The sequence below is a fragment of the Oncorhynchus nerka genome, linkage group LG6, assembly GCF_034236695.1.
Source record: "Oncorhynchus nerka isolate Pitt River linkage group LG6, Oner_Uvic_2.0, whole genome shotgun sequence".
Lineage (NCBI taxonomy): Eukaryota > Metazoa > Chordata > Actinopteri > Salmoniformes > Salmonidae > Oncorhynchus > Oncorhynchus nerka.
This window is the reverse complement of record NC_088401.1, coordinates 49,878,530-49,900,493: the sequence shown is the minus strand read 5'-3', so window position 1 is coordinate 49,900,493 and position 21,964 is coordinate 49,878,530. Positions and strand designations below refer to the sequence as shown.

The 21,964-nt window shown below is 43.0% G+C and overlaps 1 protein-coding gene and 1 long non-coding RNA gene across 3 annotated transcripts in view; one reads left to right on the top strand and one right to left on the bottom strand.

Moving 5' to 3' along the window:
• pdgfrb (platelet-derived growth factor receptor, beta polypeptide) overlaps positions 1-21,645 on the top strand; it is a 61,811-nt gene extending 40,166 nt beyond the window's left edge. For both annotated transcript variants that reach the window (XM_029661783.2, XM_029661782.2), the window contains exons 16-23: positions 4,155-4,321; positions 8,451-8,569; positions 11,736-11,858; positions 12,054-12,165; positions 12,686-12,785; positions 12,902-13,007; positions 13,323-13,600; positions 19,752-21,645. In XM_029661783.2, coding sequence (XP_029517643.2) covers positions 4,155-4,321; positions 8,451-8,569; positions 11,736-11,858; positions 12,054-12,165; positions 12,686-12,785; positions 12,902-13,007; positions 13,323-13,600; positions 19,752-19,905 — 1,159 coding nt within the window. In that variant the 3' untranslated portion in view covers positions 19,906-21,645. The remainder of the gene's footprint in view (positions 1-4,154; positions 4,322-8,450; positions 8,570-11,735; positions 11,859-12,053; positions 12,166-12,685; positions 12,786-12,901; positions 13,008-13,322; positions 13,601-19,751) is intronic.
• On the bottom strand, positions 13,993-19,105 carry LOC135572191 (uncharacterized). Its single transcript, XR_010464102.1, has 2 exons — positions 18,983-19,105; positions 13,993-18,688 (listed from the first exon to the last, which is right to left on the bottom strand). It is a non-coding gene; the product is annotated as an uncharacterized LOC135572191 (long non-coding RNA).
• Positions 21,646-21,964: the final 319 nt, after the last annotated feature.

Genomic DNA, 21,964 nt, shown 5'->3' with positions numbered 1-21,964 from the left:
TGTATGTTTGAGGAATTTTAATTATGGGCTTGAACCAGAATAGAAATAGAAAGACGAGTGTGAGCCCCTGGTGCACAACTGAGAAAGAGGACAAGTACATTATAGTGTCTAGTTTGAGAAACAGATGCCTCACAATTCCTCAACTGGCAGCTTCATTAAATAGTGCCCGCAAAACACCAGTCTCAACATCATCAGTGAAGAGGCGATTCCAGGATGCTGGCCTTCTAGGCAGTACACAGCATTGTACGAGATCTTCAGTTTCATGCCAATTTCTCGCAAGGAATAGCCTTCATTTCTCAGAACAAGAATAGGCTGACGAGTTTCAGAAGAAAGTTCTTTGTTTCTGGCCATTTTGAGCCTGTAATTGAACCCACAAATGCTGATGCTCCAGATACTCTAAAGAAGGCCCACAGAGGGACATCAGAGACTGCAACGTTCTCTGCTTCACAGAAACATGGCTTACTGGGAAGATGCTATCCGAGGCGGTGCAGCCAACGGGTTTCTCCACGCATCGCGCCGACAGAAACAAACATCTTTCTGGTAAGAAGAGTGGCGGGGGCGTATGCCTCATGACTAACGAGACACGGTGTGATGAAGGAAACATACAGGAACTCAAATCCTTCTGTTCACCTGATTTAGAATTCCTCACAATCAAATGTAGACCGCATTATCTTCCAAGAGAATTCTCCTCGATTATAATCACAGCCGTATATATCCCCCCCCAAGCAGACACATCGATGGCTCTGAACGAACTTTATTTAACTCTTTGCAAACTGGAAACCATTTATCCGGAGGCTGCATTCATTGTAGCTGGGGATTTTAACAAAGCTAATCTGAAAACAAGACTCCCTAAATTTTACCAGCATATCGATTGCGCAACCAGGGGTGGTAAAACCTTGGATCATTGTTACTCTAACTTCCGCGACGCATATAAGGCCCTGCCCCGCCCCCTTTCGGAAAAGCTGACCACGACTCCATTTTGCTGATCCCTGCCTACAGGCAGAAACTAAAACAAGAGGCTCCCACGCTGAGGTCTGTCCAACGCTGGTCAGACCAAGCTGACTCCACACTCCAAGACTGCTTCCATCACGTGGACTGGGACATGTTTCGTATTGCGTCAGATGGAAATATTGACGAATACGCTGATTCGGTGTGCGAGTTCATTAGAACGTGCGTCGAAGATGTCGTTCCCATAGCAACGATAAAAACATTCCCAAACCAGAAACCGTGGATTGATGGCAGCATTCGCGTGAAACTGAAAGCGCGAACCACTGCTTTTAATCAGGGCAAGGTGTCTGGCAATATGTCCGAATATAAACAATGCAGCTATTCCCTCCGCAAGGCTATTAAACAAGCTAAGCGTCAGTACAGAGACAAAGTGGAATCTCAATTCAATGGCTCAGACACAAGAGGCATGTGGCAGGGTCTACAGTCAATCACGGACTACAAGAAGAAACCCAGCCCAGTCACGGACCAGGATGTCTTGCTCCCAGGCAGACTAAATCACTTTTTTGCCCGCTTTGAGGACAATACAGTGCCACTGACACGGCCTGCAACGAAAACATGCGGTCTCTCCTTCACTGCAGCCGAGGTGAGTAAGACATTTAAACGTGTTAACCCTCGCAAGGCTGCAGGCCCAGACGGCATCCCCAGCCGCGCCCTCAGAGCATGCGCAGACCAGCTGGCCGGTGTGTTTACGGACATATTCAATCAATCCCTATACCAGTCTGCTGTTCCCACATGCTTCAAGAGGGCCACCATTGTTCCTGTTCCCAAGAAAGCTAAGGTAACTGAGCTAAACGACTACCGCCCCGTAGCACTCACTTCCGTCATCATGAAGTGCTTTGAGAGACTAGTCAAGGACCATATCACCTCCACCCTACCTGACACCCTAGACCCACTCCAATTTGCTTACCGCCCAAATAGGTCCACAGACGATGCAATCTCAACCACACTGCACACTGCCCTAACCCACCTGGACAAGAGGAATACCTATGTGAGAATGCTGTTCATCGACTACAGCTCGGCATTCAACACCATAGTACCCTCCAAGCTCGTCATCAAGCTCGAGACCCTGGGTCTCGACCCCGCCCTGTGCAACTGGGTACTGAACTTCCTGACGGGCCGCCCACAGGTGGTGAGGGTAGGCAACAACATCTCCTCCCGCTGATCCTCAACACGGGGCCCCACAAGGGTGCGTTCTGAGCCCTCTCCTGTACTCCCTGTTCACCCACGACTGCGTGGCCATGCACGCCTCCAACTCAATCATCAAGTTTGCGGACGACACAACAGTGGTAGGCTTGATTACCAACAACGACGAGACGGCCTACAGGGAGGAGGTGAGGGCCCTCGGAGTGTGGTGTCAGGAAAATAACCTCACACTCAACGTCAACAAAACTAAGGAGATGATTGTGGACTTCAGGAAACAGCAGAGGGAACACCCCCTATCCACATCGATGGATCAGTAGTGGAGAGGGTAGCAAGTTTTAAGTTCCTCGGCATACACATCACAGACAAACTGAATTGGTCCACTCACACTGACAGCGTCGTGAAGAAGGCGCAGCAGCGCCTCTTCAACCTCAGGAGGCTGAAGAAATTCGGCTTGTCACCAAAAGCACTCACAAACTTCTACAGATGCACAATCGAGAGCATCCTGGCGGGCTGTATCACCGCCTGGTACGGCAACTGCTCCGCCCTCAACCGTAAGGCTCTCCAGAGGGTAGTGAGGTCTGCACAACGCATCACCGGGGCAAACTACCTGCCCTCCAGGACACCTACACCACCCGATGTTACAGGAAGGCCATAAAGATCATCAAGGACATCAACCACCCGAACCACTGCCTGTTCACCCCGCTATCATCCAGAAGGCGAGGTCAGTACAGGTGCATCAAAGCTGGGACCGAGAGACTGAAAAACAGCTTCTATCTCAAGGCCATCAGACTGTTAAACAGCAATCACTAACATTGAGTGGCTGCTGCCAACACACTGTCATTGACACTGACCCAACTCCAGCCACTTTAATAATGGGAATTGATGGGAAATGATGTAAATATATCACTAGCCACTTTAAACAATGCTACCTTATATAATGTTACTTACCCTACATTATTCATCTCATATGCATATGTATATACTGTACTCTAGATCATCGACTGCATTCTTATGTCACTAGCCACTTTAACTATGCCACTTTGTTTACTTTGTCTACATACTCATCTCATATGTATATACTGTACTCGATACCATCTACTGTATGCTGCTCTGTACCATCACTCATTCATATATCCTTATGTACATATTCCTTATCCCCTTACACTGTGTATAAGACAGTAGTTTTGGAATTGTTAGTTAGATTACTTGTTGGTTATCACTGCATTGTCGGAACTAGAAGCACAAGCATTTCGCTACACTCGCATTAACATCTGCTAACCATGTGTATGTGACAAATAAAATTTGATTTGATTTGATTTGATTGCTTTTTTAAATAATGACAATCGTTTTCAGCTGTGCTAACATAATTGCAAAAAGGCTTTCTAATGATCAATTAGCCTTTTAAAATGATAAACTTGGATTCGCTAACACAACGTGCCATTTGAACACAGGAGTGATGGTTTCTGATAAGAGGCCTCTGTACGCCTATGTAGATATTCCATTAAAAATCAACAGTTTCCAGCTACAATAGTCATTTACAACATTAACAATGTCTACACTGTATTTCTGATCAATTTGATGTTATTTTAATGGATAAAAAATGTGCTTTTCTTTCAAAAACAAGGACATTTCTAAGTGAATGGTAGTGTACGTATGTACGTATGTACACTAATCGCCCTCTTGCAGGATAACTTTTCTGCAAGGCAGGAAATGTAAACGTGTTGTGTATTTGAGCTTTAAAAAGGCTTCTGAAGTTTCTCATTTCCACTTCGAAATTTCAGACTTGTTTTCCCCTTACAAAAAATGTATCAACCACAAAAATGTCCATTCATTATAATCCACATAATAATTTCAATATCCTGCTGCTGCAGGGTTATTCCTGCTGTAGCAAACAACCTCAAATTTAGATCCTACATCTGTAGATGAGGCCATACAGACAGAGATGACCATGTGTTTTTTAATTTATTATACTTTACCCTAATGTGTCCCAAATATATTGGCAGCTACGTGTCATTTGGCAGTGAGTGTGACGGTGGTTACATGGACATGAGTAAGGACGAGCCCACAGTGTACGTCCCCATGCAGGAGCTGAAAGACACCATCAAATACGCTGACATCCAGCCTTCTCCCTATGAGTCTCCCTATCAGCACGACCATTACCAGGAACAAGGTATAGAGTCCAAGAAATACAGAGCCATAACAAAGCTCAAGTGTACTGTATACTTTGTATATTTTAGGTCTGTTATATGTCAAACATATGGGAAGCACATGAGAAGAGAAAGCACAGGAGGATGGGTTAGTTGTTCATTTGACCTACAGAGCCTCTATGTACACTGAGTGTACAAAACACTAAGGACACCTGCTCCTTCCATGGCATACGCTGACCAGTTGAATCCAGGTGAAAACTATGATCCCTTATTGATGTCACTTAAATCCACTTCAATCAGTGTAGATGAAGGGGAGGAGACAGGTTAAAGAATGATTTTTAAGCCTTGAGACAACTGAGACATGGATTGTGTATGACATCAATAAGGGATCATAGCTTTCACCTGGATTCACCTTGTCAGCCGCCAAGGAAAGAGCAGGTGTTAAAATGCCGCCGAAGAGGATGGCTGACGTTTTACATGCCCGTAACCAATTGTGCTATTTTGTTTGTTTTTGCGTTGTTTGTAACTTATTTTTTTACTTATTTTGTACATAATGTTGCTGCTACCGTCTCTTATCACCAAAAATAACTTCTGGACATCAGAACTGTGATTACTCACCACGAACTGGAAGAAGCTTTTTCCTTTTACGAGTCTGATGAGCAAAATATACTGCTCTCCTGGAACAGGCCCAAATCCCTGTCATTTGCGTGAAGAAAAGACAGAGTAAAAGAGGATGCAGATTGGGCTGCCTTTAGAGAATCCATAGGCGAGCGAGTAAACGACCACTGCCATCAACTTGCTAACATGCAATCATTGAAAAAAAACCTTTAAGAACTGTAATATCTTGTGTTTCACCGAGTCGCGGCTGAATGACAACGTGGATAATATCGAGCTGGAGTGATTTTCAATGCACCGGCAGAACAGAGAAGCCACGTCTGGTAAAACCAGGGGTGGGGGGGTGTGAGTCTTTTTGTCAATAACAGCTGGTGCGTGATGTCTAATATTAAAGAAGTCTCGAGGTATTGCTCGTCTGAGATGGAGTACCTCATGATAAGCTGTAGACCACACTATCTGCCAAGAGAGTTCAAATACATATTATTTGTAGCCGCCTATTTACCACCACAGACCGATGCTGGCCCTAAGACCGCACTAAACCAACTCTATAAGGCCATAAGCAAACAAGAAAATTCTCACCCAGAAGCGGCGCTCCTAGTGGCTGGGGACTTTAATGCAGGCAAACTTAAATCAGTTTTACCAAATGTTTATACCAGCATGTCACATGTGCAACCAGAGGAAAAAAAACTCTAGACCACCTTTACTCCACACACAGAGATGCGTACAAAGCTCTCCCCCGCCCTCCATTTTACCATAATTCTATCCTCCTGATTCCTGCTTACAAACAAAAACTAAAGCAGGAAGTACCAGTGACTCAGTCAATACGGAAGTGGTCAGATGAAGTGGATGCTACACTACAGAACTGTTTTTCTAGCACAGACTGGAATATGTTCCGGGATTCATCCAATGGCACTGAGGAGTATACCACCTCAGTCATCGGCGTCATCAATAAGTGCATCGACACCGTCGTCCCCACAGTGACCGTACACACATATTCCAACCAGAAGCCATGGATTACAGGCAACCTCCACATCGAGCTAAAGGCTAGAGCTGCAGCTTTCAAGCAGAGAACACTAATCCGGACGCCTATAAGAAATCGCGCAATGCCCTCAGACAAACTATCAAACAAGCAAAATGTCAATACAGGATTAAGATTGAATCCTACTACACCGACTCTGGCGCCCATCCGATGTGGCAGGGCTTGAAAACTATTACAGACTACAAAAGGAAACCCAGATGCAAGCTGCCCAGTGACGCGAGCCTACCAGACGAGCTAAATGCATTTAATGTTCGCTTCGAGGCAAGAAACATTGAAGCATGCACAAGGTCACCAGCTGTCCTGGATGACTGTGTGATAACGCTCTCGGTAGCCGATGTGAGCAAGACCTTTAAACATATCAACATTCACAAAGCCGCGGTGCCAGATGGATTATCAGGACCTGTACTCAAAGCATGCGCGGACCAACTGGCAAGTGTCTTCACTGACATTTTCAACCTCTCACTGACTTAGTCTGTAATACCTACATGTTCAAGCAGACCACCATAGTCCCTGTGCCCAAGGAAGTGAAGGTAACCTGCCTAAATTATTACCGCCCGTAGCACTCATATTGGTAGCCATGAAGTTCTTTGAAAGGCTGGTCATGGCTCTCATCAACAGCATTCTCCTGGATACCCTAGACACACTCCAATTCACATACCACCGCAACAGATCCACAGATGACACAATCTCAATCGCACTCCACACTGCCCTTTCCCAGCTGGACCAAAGGAACACCTATGTGAGAATGCTGTTTATTGACTACAGCTCAGCGTTTAACACCATAGTGCCCACGAAGCTCATCACTAAGATAAGGACCCTGGTACTAAACACCTCCCTCTGCAACTGGATCCTGGACTTCCTGACGGGCTGCCCCCAGCTGGTAAGGGTAGGCAACAACACGTCTGCCACGCTGATCCTCAACAGTGGGGCCCCTCAGGGTGTGTACTTAGTCCCCTCCTGTACTCCCTTTTCACCCACGACTGCGTGGCCAAAAACTGACTCCAAAACCATCATTATGTTTGCTGACAACACAACAATGGTAGGCCTGATTACCGACAACGATGAAACAGCCTATAGGGAGGAGGTCAGAGAACTGGCGGTGTGGTGCTAGGACAACAACCTCTCCCTCAATGTGAGCAAGACAAAGGAGCTGTTCGTGGACGACAGGAAAAGGAAGGCCGAACAGGCCCCCATTATCATCAACTGGGCTGTAGTGGAGTGTGTCGATAGTTTCAAGTTCCCTGGTGTCCACATCACCAACGACCTATCATGGTCCAAACACACCAAGATTGTCATGAAGAGGGCACAACAAAACCTTTTCCCCCTGAGGAGACTGAAAATATTTGGCATGGGTCCCCAGATCCTCAAACTTCTACAGCTGCACCATCGAGAGCATCGTGGCCGGTTTCATCACCCCCTGGTATGGCAACTGCTCGGCATCTGACCATATATATATAAACCTTTATTTAACTAGGCAAGTCAGTTAAGAACAAATTCTTATTTTCAATGATGGCCTAGGAACAGTGGGTTAACTGCCTGTTCAGGGGCAGAACGACAGATTTGTACCTTGTCAGCTCGGGGATTTGAATTTGCAACCTTTCGGTTACTAGTCCAACACTCTAACCACTAGGCTATCCTGCCGCCCCATAAGGCGCTACAGAGGGCAGTGCGTACGGCCCAGAAACCCAAGACCTATATAGTAGGTGGTGTCAGAGGACAGACCATAAAATGGTCAGAGACTGCAGTCAAGGACTGTTTTTTTCTGCTACCACACGGCAAGCGGTACCGGAGCGCCAAGTCTAGGACCAAAAGGCTGCTTAACAGATTCTACTCCCAAGCCATAAGACTGATGAACAATTAATCAAATGGCCACTGGACTATTACATTGACCCCCCCCCCATCCATTTGTTTTGTACACTGCTGCTACTGGCTGTTTTATCTATGCCAAATCAAATCAAATCAAATCAAATTTATTTATATAGCCCTTCGTACATCAGCTGATATCTCAAAGTGCTGTACAGAAACCCAGCCTAAAACCCCAAACAGCAAACAATGCAGGTGTAAAAGCACGGTGGCTAGGAAAAACTCCCTAGAAAGGATGCATAGTCACTTCACACCTACCTACATGTACAAATCTAACCTGTACCCCTGCACACTGACTCAGTACCGGTGCCCCCTGTATATAGCCTCGTTATTGTAATGTTATTGTGTTACCTTTATTTATTATAGTTTATTCTGTAAATATGTTCTTAACTCTTCTTAAACTGCACTGTTGGTAAAGGGCTTGTACATAAGCATTTCACGGTAAGGTCTACACTTGTTGTATTCGGCGCATGTGACAAATATAATTTGATTTGTATTTTATTTGTTATTGATGTTTCGTACTCTCAGTGTATACTGTCCATGTGTATCACCTGAACATCTATTCAACTTGACATTGTCTCTCTTTGTTACCTCATTAATGAACCCTGCCATCCCTGTCTCTGCTCTCCCTCCAGACCAGATCACAATGGACCCTGCCCTGTTCATCAGTGACTCTACTACACTTAGCTATACTGACCTCATCGGCTTCAGCTACCAGGTGGCCAAAGGCATGGAGTTCCTCGCCTCCAAGAACGTATGTAATGTTTTATTTACTCAGCCTTTATTTATTACATGGAATCTAAACTTTTATTGATATATATATATATATATATATATCTATTTATCATTTACCCTTTATTGAGCCAGGCACAGTAATTACAGAGCTGTAGATATGGATATAGAATGTACTTCACCATCAATAGTTCATGTCCAGTCTGACCTTGGCTTCCTATAACCCGGTTGTTTACATGGGCAATCAAGCAGTTGAAACAATAACAAAGCATCTTCCCTGCTAATGTTTTGGTTAAAAGCTGATAGATGGGGCTGGAGAAATGTAACCACTCTCAAATACACAGAGCTATGGATGCAACAACTGATCCAAAATGACATATAAAATTATAGTTTGATATGTCCACTAAACAAACATATAAACACAACATGTAAAGTGTTGGTCCCATGTTTCATGAGCTGAAATATAAGATCCCAGAAATGTTCCATATGCACAAAAAGCGTATTTCTCTCAAATTGTGTGCACAAATTTGTTTACATCCCTGTTAGTGAGCATTTCTCCTTTTACAAGATAATCCATCCACCTGGCAGGTGTTGCATATCAAGAAGCTGATCGAAATGGCATGATCATTCCACAGGTGCAAATTGTACTGGGACAATAAAAGGCCACTTTAAAATGTGCAGTTTTGACACAAAACACAATGCCACTGACGTCTCAAGTCTCGAGGGAGCGTGCAATAGGCATGCTGACTGCAGGAATGTCCAACAAAGCTGTTGCCAGAGAATTTAACGTCAATTTCTCGACTATAAATCGCCTCCAACCTCGTTTTAGAGAAATTGGCAGTACGTCGAACCCGCCTCAGAACCGCATACCACGTGTCTAGCATTGTGTTTTAGCGTGATTTTGCACGGCCCCATGTCGCAAGGATCTGTACACAATTCCTGGATACTGAAAAGGTCCCAGTTCTTCCATGGCCTGCGTACTCATCAGACATGTCACCCATTGATCATGTTTGGGATGCCCTGGATTGACGTGTAGCGTGTTACATTTCCCGCCAATATCCAGCAACTAAGCACAGCCATTGAAGAGAGTGGGACAACATTCCACAGGCCACAATCAACAGCCTGATCAACTATATGCGAATGAGATGTATGGTGGTCACACAATATACTGAATGGTTTTCTAATCCATGCCCCTACTTTTAAGGTATCTGTGACCAACAGATGCATATCTGTAATCCCAGTCATGTGAAATCCATAGATTAGGGCCTAATTTATTTATTTAATTTCATTGATGTACATATATGAACTGTGCCTCAGTAAAATATTTGAAACACTCAGACATAATTTACAAACTAAGCATTTGGGTTTCGTGAGTCCTTCAGATCAGAACCAGTAGAGATGCCAGGTATGTTCTCTTGATAAGTGTGTGAATTGGACCATTTTCCTGTCCTGCTAAGCATTCAAAATGTAACTAGTACTTTTGGGTGTCAGGGAAAATGTATGGAGTAAAAAGTACATTATTTTCTTTAGAAATGTAATAAAGTAAAAGTTGTCAAAAATATAAATAGTAAAGTACAGATGCCCCCAAAAAATACTTAAGTAGTACTTTTAAAGTAGATTATACCACTGACCGGATCAGAATCAGAATCCCATTTATTGTCCTACAATAGGAAAATCTTGGCCCAGCTCACACAGGAATACCTAAAACAAATATGAAAACACAGAAGAAACAAACAACAATGTTGGTGATGCTTACAGAGGACTGGGTGTTATCTATTCTCACGGCCTGAGGTCTGCCACTTAAAGAGTTGTGGATCCAGCGAATGATGGTGGGAGATATGTCTAGGTTACTGAGCTTCTGGATCATCGTGTGTCATTGGATGGTGTTGAAGGCGTAGCTGAAACCCACAAACAGGATGTGTGCGTAATTCCCCATTCCCTCCAGGTGTTCCAGGAGCCTGTGCAGGCTGCAGACCACCGTGTCATCCTTTCCTCTCCCTGCTTTGTAACAAACTGGTAGGGATCAAGGGAGGAGTGAACGGTGGGTAGTAGTAGGATGTTAAGAACCAGTCTTTCCAAGAATTTCATGATCAGTGACTTGAGAGCAACATGCCAGTTGAACTCAGTCGAGGTAGACATTTTAGCAATGGGCACGATGGTAGATGTTTTCCATAGGGTGGGGATTGTGCCAGTGGATAGCGGTAGGTGAAAGGCTATGGATGGGGCTGAGCTCAGCAGCTCAGGCTTTTAGGACTCGACACTTTATCCCGCCTGGCCTTGCACTTACCGAAGCTTTCCGCTGGTATGCCGCCACCTCTTCACTGAAGACTGGGCCGTGGGAATCAGTAAAGTGGAGGGCATCCAGCAAGTTCTCACAGCTTCTGGATCATAGTGGGTATCAAAACATGGGTATCAAAACATGAGAAGAAGTTTCTTTGTACTCCCTGACGAAGGCCATGCAGCCGAAACTTTGTTTCTATTGAACATGCCATACAAATCAAGGCATTTTAATAATTAATTAAATGAAGAGTGCCTTGGTCCTCCTTGCTTTTTGATAACTATTTTACCCCTTTTACCAAAAAGGTGCTCCTTCTGTCTACCAAAATCTACCATTGTGTACCTTAGCAGCGCTTCCCTTCCTCCTCTTTTTTTCTACTTGAGAATAAGTTGTTGAGGTTTTTGGACAAGGCAAGTAGGTCATCATGAGCCAGTGAAGATGGTTTGTCAGAGTAGCCTTCCAACTTCCTGACTTTTTGAAAGACCTGCTTAGCAATCACGTTGCTGTTTTCCACCTCCACCTTGTCCTTGTACCTTAGTGTGGCTCGTTGGATGGCATGTTTGAGGGAGATGTTCAGTTGGTGCAGGGACTGCATATCCCGATGGGAGAACGCAATCTTCTTCATCTGTAATGCGTTTTTGATCTCGCCATTAAATCTGTGGTTTGTCATTCGGAAATAACCTGGTGGTTTTCATGGGGATCACACGGTGTGTACAGAACTTGACAACTGTCCGTTATTGTGGTAGGCAATTCATCAATGTTGTTGTTGGGTATTACAGTAAAGCTCATGAGGCATATATACGTCCTATGCTTCAAGAATCAACGGGTACATAATATATCACACATTTATAAGTCCAAAAATAAATGTAGCAACTGCAGGTTGCCCATTTTAAAACCCTCTCCTCCCCAGTGTGTCCATCGTGACCTGGCCGCCAGGAACGTGTTGATCTGTGAGGGGAAACTGGTGAAGATCTGTGACTTTGGCTTAGCCAGAGACATCATGCACGATTCCAACTACATCTCCAAAGGCAGCGTGAGTGGCAGGCTCACTAAGGGTCACTCATACACATTAAATAAGACAACGTTTGAAAGATAACATTAAAACACCATTTAAACACCATAAATTACAACTTTCTTCTGACTTAAATTGTAAGCCATAACTTCTGCTGTAACCTACCTCTAAGTACCTGGCTGATGCTAACGTTCTCTCTAATTCTGGCCCTCTCAGACATTCCTGCCCCTGAAGTGGATGGCCCCAGAGAGTATCTTCCATAACCTGTACACCACCCTGAGTGACGTGTGGTCCTATGGCATCTTGCTCTGGGAGATCTTCACCCTTGGTACGTGGACGGGAAATGGAATCCATTCATTATTAACTGACAGTTCAAAGAGATTACTGTTTGATTAAATTGAAACAACCCATTAACTGGATTTCGTTCAGAGTAGCATGAGCGGTCTGATGACCTCGTTTATTTAATGTATGTTAGTATAGAGGTTTCAAAAGGCTGTCAATGCCGTGTTTAAACAAACAGGCAATAAAGTTATCTTAAGAGGACAAGACAATCAGCTTGTCTAATCCTGAGTCTATTTAGGGTCAGATGAGGTTTTGTTGTTATTAGCCACAGCCCGGGATTATTATCAATTCATTTTGGGATTTTTACAAATGCTTTTGGAATGGCTGTGATAAGAAGAGTGCCTATTGAGAAGTGGTTAATTTAGCGTGAAACAGCGTGAACAGTGTTTTTCGTAGGAAACCAAATACGTCATGATTCTTGTTTCATTCGAGATTTGAGAACTTTTGGACACTCCTGATTCAGCATGATCAGCCTTTAAATACTTGAATGGTTGATATTTTATCAGGAGGAACCCCTTACCCTGACCTTCCTATGAATGAGCTGTTTTACAGTGCCTTAAAGAGAGGCTATCGCATGGCCAAACCTAACCACGCCACAGACGAAGTGTAAGTCTCTACCATCACTCTCAAACTCCTCTCTCTCATCATGTCTTCTGTCAGTTCTTTTTTTAGTGACAAGTTCAGTTAAAATGTTCAACTAAGGAAGTAATTCTGTCCTCCAGTTATGAAGTGATGCAGAAGTGCTGGGATGAGAAACATGAGAAGAGGCCAGAGTTCTCCTTTCTGGTGCACACCATGGGGAACATGCTCACTGACAGCTATAAAAAGGTATCCTATTAATATAGGTTTTTTTCCCCTTTACACATTGCATCTGAGGACCAACAGTACTTCCACATCCATCTATGAAAACGATCACATTTTTTGCTAAATGCAAAATGATTCATACGGGGATGATTTCTGTATTTTGTAAGTTACATATCTTAAAAACCTGATTGCTGACAAGTAAAACATTTAGTCAAGAATGGACGAATGAAACAAATACCAAAATATAGTTTTTGGGTGGGGTTTTCCTTTAAGTGTGTATTGACTATGGACAGATCTGATCACTGAGATGTATCTAATTGACTATAATTATTGGTACAGAGATACTGCCAAGTCAACGACGAGTTCTTCAAGAGTGACCACCCGGCCGTGGTCAGAACCAAACCCAGGCTCTCCTCCCCCTTCCTCACCCCCTCCACCGCCCCTGACTCCCTCCAGGATCTCAACCCCTACCCCCTAACTGGAGACTTTAGACCGGAGGCAGATGGAGAGGAAGTGACTACCTCCTACAATGACTACATCATTCCCATCCCGGACCCCAAGCCTCAGGAGGAAGTCTTCTCCGAGGCCAACCGCATGCCAATGGAAAGCCCCGCGAGGTATGGCTGTCTAAAGTACTTCCTGACTACAAACACTGACTGACTGACTGCAAATGTGTGCCAAATGCTGAGCATGCAGGAAAGATAATGCATATTTACTCTAGAGGACCTTGTATAGTTACAACACCAACACACAGAGCCATACGTGGGATTTCAATAAAAAAATGGTCTTATCTTACCATGTATACACTGTGTGTACTAAACATTAAGAATCAAATCAAAATCAAAGTTTATTTATCACGTGCGCCAAATACAGTTAAATGCTTACTTACAGGCTGTAACCAATAGTGCGGAGAAGGGGGGGGGGGGGGGGGGAGTATATGTGTGTGTGTGTGTGTGTGTGTGTGTGTGTGTGTAGGTAAGTAAAGAAATAAAACAACAGTAAAAAGACATTTGAAAATAAGAGTAGCAAGGCTTTAATACAGACACCGGTTAGTCAGGCTTATTGAGGTGGTATGTACATGTGGGTATGGTTAAAGTGACTATGCATATATGATGAACAGAGATTGGCAGTAGCGTAAAAAGAGGGGTTGGCGGGTGGTGGGACATAATGCAGATAGCCCGGGTAACCATTTGGTTACCTGTTCAGGAGTCTTATGGCTTGGGGGTAAAAACTGTTGAGGAGCCTTTTTGTCCTAGACTTGGCACTCCGGTACCGCTTGCCATGCGGTAGTAGAGAGAACAGTCTATGACTGTGGTGGCTGGGGTCTTTGACAATTTTCAGGGCCTTCCTCTGACACCGCCTGGTGTAGAGGTCCTGGATGGCAGGCAGCTTTGCCCCAGTGATGTACTGGGCCGTACGCACTACCCTCTGAAGTGCCTTGCGGTCGGAGGCCGAGCAATTGTCGTACCAGGCAGTGATGCAACCGGTCAGGATGCTCTCGATGTTGCAGCTGTAGAACCTTGTGAGGATCTCAGGACCCATGCCAAATATTTTTAGTCTCCTGAGGGGGAATAGGCTTTGTCGTGCCTTCTTCACAACTGTCTCGGTGTGTTTGGACCATTCTAGTTTGTTGTTGATGTGGACACCAAGGAATTTGAAGCTCTCAACCTGCTCCACTACAGCCCCGTCGATGAGAATGGGGGCGTGCTTGGTGCTCCCTTTCCTGTAACTCCACAATCATCTCCTTGGTCTTGGTTACATTGAGGGATAGGTTGTTGTTCTGGCACCACCCGGCCAGGTCTCTGACCTCCCTATAGGCTGTCTCATTGTTGTCGGTGATCAGGCCTACCACTGTTGTCGTCAGCAAACTTAATGATGGTGTTGGAGTCGTGCCTGGCCATGCAGTTGTGGGTGAACAGTGAATACAGGAGGGGACTGAGCACACACCCCTCGGGAGCTCTAATGTTGATAATCAGCATGGCAGATGTGTTGCTACCTACCCTCACTACCTGGGGGCAGCCCGTCAGGATGTCCAGGATCCAGTTGCAGAGGGAGGTGTTTAGTCCCAAGATCCTTAGCTTAGTAATGAGCTTTGAGGGTACTATGGTGTTGAACGCTGAGCTGTTGTCAATGAATAGCATTCTTACATAGGTGGTCCTTTTGTCCAGGTGGGAAAGGGCAGTGTGGAGTGCAATGGAGATTGCATCATCTGTGGATCTGTTTGGGCGGTATGCAAATTATGGTGGGTCTAGGGTTTCTGGGATAATGGTGTTGATGTGAGCCATTACCAGCCTTTTAAAGCTACGGACGTGAGTGCCATGGGTCTGTAGTCATTTAGGCATTTTGCCTTTGTGTTCTTGGGCACTGGGACTATGGTGGTCTGCTTGAAGCATGTTGGTATTACAGATTCAATCAGGGACATGTTGAAAATGTCAGTGAAGACACCTGCCAGTTGGTCAGCACATACCCGGAGCACACGTTCTGGTAATCCATCTGGCCCCGTAGCCTTGTGAATGTTGACCTGTTTAAAATTCTTACTCACGTCGGCTACGGTTCGTCCGGAACAGCTGATGCTCTCATGCATGCCTCAGTGTTGCTTGCCTAATATTGAGATGCACCCTGCACCCCCCCTATTTTTCCTTAGAACAGCCTCAATTCGTCGGGGCATGAACTCTACAAGGTGTCAAAAGCGTTCCACACGGATGCTGGCCCATGTTGACTCCATTGCTTCCTACAGTTGTGTCAATTTGGATGGATGTCCTTTGGGTGGTGGACCATTCTTGATACACACAGAAAACTGTTGAGGGTGAAAAATCCAGCAGCGTTGCAGTTCTTGACACAAACCCGTTGCACCTGGCACATACTACCATACTCCATTCAAAGACATTGTCTTGCCCATTCGGCGGTAAATATATAATTCAAATATCCAATGTTATTATCTATGAAATAATAAAGGGGGACAATTCCGGTTACATGTATTTAGTCTAACAGGCACACTGTGATAGAGAAAACAACTATATTACAGAAACACTACAGACGAGACAACTGTCCAATCTGAACAGCCATTCAGTGGTCCTGGTAGTCTGGGTAGAACTGATCTGAACAGCCATTCAGTGGTCCTGGTAGTCTGGGTAGAATAAGAGCAGAAGAGAACATGAGCAAAACTGAAAAAAACAGACAATAGTATATGTGAAATACTTAACAACATAATAAAGAAATAAGATGATGAATGTGATTGGTTAACTACATAATATACTTATACCAATCTAATCTGTATATTTCTCAGAAGAATGTATCTTCTTCAGGATTGCTCTGTCTTTGGCCAGCTTCTCCATGAACTCCTGGTGCAGAGGAGGTTGAAGTTTGTCTTCACATTAAGCATGGCCTTGATGGTAGGAACAGTGAACCTATTTCTTGCTGCTGTCCATATATCATTCATTTGGGAGAACACTCTCTCGACTGGTGCATTACTTCCAGGTAAGCACATAACAACAGATGCTAATCTAGCCAGGTTAGTGTGTGGGATGTTGTTCTCTTGGAAGTGGGTAACCACCGTGCTCCATCTCTGACTACTGTCTCAGATGTTTTCCATTCTTCAAGCGATCCCCCCTTTAGGAACTCTTGCAGGCCAGTAACCTCGTCAAACAATGCAACCTCATTGATGGTCACATTGGGGCATTTTTCCTGCAGTGTGCCTGCTGCCTTCTGGATCTCTTCACGCTGAGGTTGCCTTTTTAAAGGAGACAATTGAAATCTTTTAGATTATCTGTGTGCTTTCCCCATGCTTGCAAGTAGTTCACAGCCGTAGTGAAGAGTGATTGGGATGTTTTGGGAAAGCTCTCTTTAGACATTGCTCCATTTCCCTCTAGCTCTCTCAGAAGTCCTCTGACCAAAACTGGAATGAAGTTGTCTTCACACCGTGTAGTCAATTTTGCCTCAACGTTTCTCAGAATTGCAGCTGACTCCACAAAACAGCAGTCCTGGCCTTCAAGCATCTTGATCGTGTCACTGAATACGGTCAGGTTTCCATGGACAAAGGCCAGCCAAAGTTCAGTCAGTGGATCTTCAAACATTGTTCACAGGACAACAAGGCATTTGTCTTCAGAAGAAAAAAGGATTTCAATGGCACATACCTTTTCAGCACTCTTATTTGTGTTGTCGGCAGAGAATGCCACGACTTTGTTTTCCAGGTTACATTTTTGGAAGACCACCTGCAATTTCTTCTGCTGTTTCTACTTTCAATTCAACAAAATCGAGCTGTTTTGTTTCCACAGATGTGTTACCATCATATATCTTACAATATCTGACTACTATTGGCAGCAGCTTTACATGTCCATCATTGGACGCATCAATGGACAGGGACACAAATTCAACCTGGTCTAGGTCCTCTGTTACCAAAGTAGTTGCCCATGGTGCTAACACATTACTCACTATGGCTTCACATTTTGTCCTAGCACATGTAAACTTCAGCTTATCAAGCTTCCATGTCAGTTGTGCTGTGCAGTCCATAGATCAGTAACTATGATTGTGTCGCATAGTGTGGTATGCAAAGACACCCTCCTGCACAGCTAAATCATGTTCTTCTTGGGAAGGCTCTACCTTCTTGAAGAATGTGGTGACAGAGGGCATACCAACACGGCCAATCAGAGAGGCTTTATGCTTTTTCTTCTGTTGATGTTCTACCGCTGCCGTTCTTCCCCCGCTGCCTATTGAAAAAGAGGAATTACAAAGGGTGCAGTTAACCATTCTATCGTCTTGACCTGGATGGAAATTCTCTCATCATGTTGTCATCAAAATGGCATTTACGTTTCTTGGAATGAGCCATTGTACCTCCTCTGTCTGTTCTTCTTCACTCTCCTTGTGTCACTCTTCTTACTCTCTTAATTTTTTCTTCTCCTCCTCTTTTTTTTCACTCATCTTCCTGCTTTTTCTTCCTTTCCTTCTCTTTACCTTTCCACCTCACTCTTCTACTCTCCTCACTTCATTCTTTTACTCCCTTAATTTTTCCTTCTCCTTCCTCTCCAATCTTTAATTATAAATAGTACACTATTAGATCAAATACTTTGGTTAACAGATTCCCATTGCTTGCCTCATTTTTGTATTTTATCTCAAAAACATTGTTTGTAATAATAAATTAGCAAGCTCTGTAATCATATCTTTACCTTTCCTCCTCTATCTCTTTCACTCTTCTTCCTCTCCAGTCTTCCTCCTCACCACTCTAACAGAAAACATTATGCTAATGTTATTGTCACGCCCTGACCTTAGTTATCTTTGTTTTCTTTATATTTTTGGTTAGGTCAGGGTGTGACATGGGTGATTATATTTTTGTCCTGTCTAGGGGTTTTGTATGTTTATGGGGTTGGGGACCAGTCTAGGGGTTTTTGTATGTCTATGGTTGCCTAGATTGGTTCTCAATTAGAGGCAGCTGTTTATCGTTGTCTCTGATTGGGAACCATATTTAGGCAGCCATATGCTTTGGGTATTTTGTGGGTGATTGTTTCCTGTGTCAGTGTTTGTGCCACACGGGACTGTTTCGTTTATATTCACTTTGTTATTTTGTATTCTGTCGTGTTCAGTTTATACTATTAAAACATGGACACTTACCACACTGCGTATTGGTCCGATCCTTGCTACTCCTCTTCAGACGAAGAGGATGATATCCGTGACAGTTATCCATAAAAATGTCCAAATATATTTTCACCCTACTAATGCCAAAGCATTAAATGTGTAATCTACAAGTAAATATTCTCATAATTGTACATTAATTTAATATAATCATATTTTCAAAATAGCCTGTCCACTGCATGTTTACATGTGAATGTTTTTTTTACCTAGCTACCATGACAGTAGCTAGCTAACCTAGCTAGATAACTTAGTCGACATAGCTAATGTTAGCTAGCATAACCTATTTAAAACCTTATAAAGCAGATCATCTATCTATATAATACATTGTGACATTATAACATCATTAGATAGTATCTCAAACAATTGTAACTTACCTTGCTTGAAAATACATTTGTGGTGATGTTGTGGATTCACTTGAAACTTTCTAGCTTCTGGCTGAGTTTTCCACAGCTTTTTTCTCTAAAACTAGCATGAGCAAGTAGTTAGTAGAAGAAGAACTGTGAATTAAGCTGATATAGCGAGCAGCCCCCTCTGCTGGACAAAACAAGCACAAAGCAATTGAGACATTAACCGGTAGTCTCTGCTGCCCGGTCTTTCTTTCCACGTAAAATGTTATTTCACTTTGCAGTCTGTTTTTAAAGCACAGTTAAAAACGGGGACATTTCTGGGGACAGCTCCAGCCGGGGACAGGCCACCAAAAACGGGGACTGTCCCCAATGAACGGGGACGCCTGGTCACCCTATCTTAATGGCTCGCATACACAATCCATGTCTCAATTGTCTCAAGGCTTCAAAATCCTTCTTTAACCTGTCTCCTGCCCTTCATCTACACTGATTGAAGTAGATTTAACAGGCGACATTAATAAGAGATCATAGCTTTCACCTGGATTCACCTGATCAGTCTGTCATGGAAAGTGCAGGTGCTCATAATGCATGGTAGACTCAGTGTTACATTTTGAGGATTTTGTAAGACATTTAAACTGAAACCTTAGACAAGCCAAGCTGGCAGAAATATGATAGTTTAGGTTTTACATTGTTTTGATTTGTGGCGCAACGCTGTATAGTTTTCACCTGAAATGGGACGTAAAATCGTAAAATCCCACGTTTGTTTGTAAAGGAACATGTGTGTTGTTATTCCCTGTAGCTCTCTGGTTCTGGAGGATGAAGAGGCTGATTCCATCTCCCAGGAGACAGCCGAGGCAGACACCATTCCAGAAGAGGAGGATCTCCATGCCAACCAGGCTCTGATTCCACTGGAATCTTCTGGAACACCGGAAGTGGAAGACAGCTTCCTGTAGAGATTTAAGAAACTTGGTGAATGTATAGCAACATTCCTGAATAGCTTTAGTGAGGGGATGGGAAACTATGATGGGGGTTGGGGCCACATATTGTTTTTTACTTATCATGAGGGTCCGCAGTGGCTCGCGGGTCTGCGTACACACATCCCTACCCACAAATGCAGTCAGAGCCGGCACTAGTTCATTTCCTTCTGCCAGTTGGCCATCCCTGCTTTAGTGGATTAAGACAACATGTTGCGATTTCAGTGAGGAGCTAACCCTAACAACATAAACAATTTCCACTGCTTAAGCAAATATTTCACAACTGGTACTTTCAAAATAATTCTGTGCTGAAAATCAATTGAAAATCAATAATTACAATGAGAGAGTGACATATATTTAATTAATGATGATTGTCGATTGATGATGATTTTAATCAATCTAATCAATGCAAAATACTCCATATTGAAGAGAGGGACCATTTTTAAAGCCTTCACATAATAATGAAGATGAAAAAATACCAGTATCAAATAAGAATAAAAATGTACATCAGGAAATTCATGATTTTAAAATACACTTGTAGTATGGTCACTATTGCAGTGTTTCTATGGGGATTTGTCTTGTCATTTTTCCTGTTACATGTTTTGTATTTTTATATTATAAAGATGAAAACATTATGCTTCTAAAACCCTTTCAGTTTTTTTACCACTAAAAGTGGAGCATGTACTGTTACATGTTGCTTGTGTGAAAAAGTTCACATTTTTAGACGGGTAGGCTACTTTAGTTAGTAAAAACAATCAGAAACACATCATCTTATGGCATCTATACTTCTCAACATCAATGGGATATGACATTCTAGTTGCACTGAGGTATATTTTCTTTGTTTTTACAAATGTGTACTTTCTATTTCAAGGTATTTTGCGGGAATATAATTAACTTAGAGAAAAAAAGATTCATGCATTTGGCCTTAATTAAGCAGAATAGTGTACATTCAGTAAAGGTTATGTGTCAAATATCATTTTATGTTGTCTTGAGTTTTATAGAGATTTTTTAAAACGTTTTATATAGCATTTTGTTTAAACAATTCTGTATACATTTTGCACTTTACAATGTTTAGGGAAACATGAACATTTCCAAGAAAGAGATTTAGGTTCAGTACATAAGAGATTGAATGATGTCTGAGAGGTATGAACAAATGTTATGTTTTTAGACGGAGGTACTGACTGAATGAGAAGTGATCTGAGCATTTCACTGCCTTTGCACACCTGGTACAAGATTAGTACGTTGTTGTGTACTGTGCCCATGACTGATCTAATATCTTTGAAGTGCTTTTGTATTGTATGAAGTTCTATGAAAAATACAAATAGTAGGCCTAATGTTAAAATAAGCTTCTCTTTGGTAAGAGATCTTTTTTTAGAAATGTGGGTATCGAGATTTTAATCTATATTATTGAAACAATGAAATGATACCTGAGAGAAGTCACTTATTTTCTTGTAACTTGCTTAGAGTCCACTCACAGAGGTTGACCTATGGTTAGATACACTACCAGTGAAATATAAATGTGCTTATTTGTAGACATTTGTCACATGATGTAGGAACACGGAATGCAGAACACGCAGGAATGCAGAACACACACACTACATAATGTAGAATATTCACCACACACACGCTATGGTACCAAAGCTTTTCTGTATGTTTACAAATGTATTTTTATATGCAGTATTTTGTATGTTAATTAAAAGTGATTATGTGAAAATAAAAGTTTGTAGTGAATATATAACACAAGAAATGTGTTCTGCATTTTATATTAGTTCAATGACTTGCAGCATTCTACTATTTTCCCATAACGGAAAATAATACATTGTTTTTTAGCTCTCTAATTTCCAACACCAACATCTGTTTCTACACTGTCTTGTATTTTAATGCCTTGGGTTTATCCATTCAATGTCGAAGAGATAATAAATGGCCCCTGATTAATTGACCATAAGAGAGATATCCCCAAAAAATCCATTGTACTTTCCCAAGCACAGCTAGACTTAGTTCAATCAAAGCCTCTCTTTTCAGCCCTCAGCACAAGCAA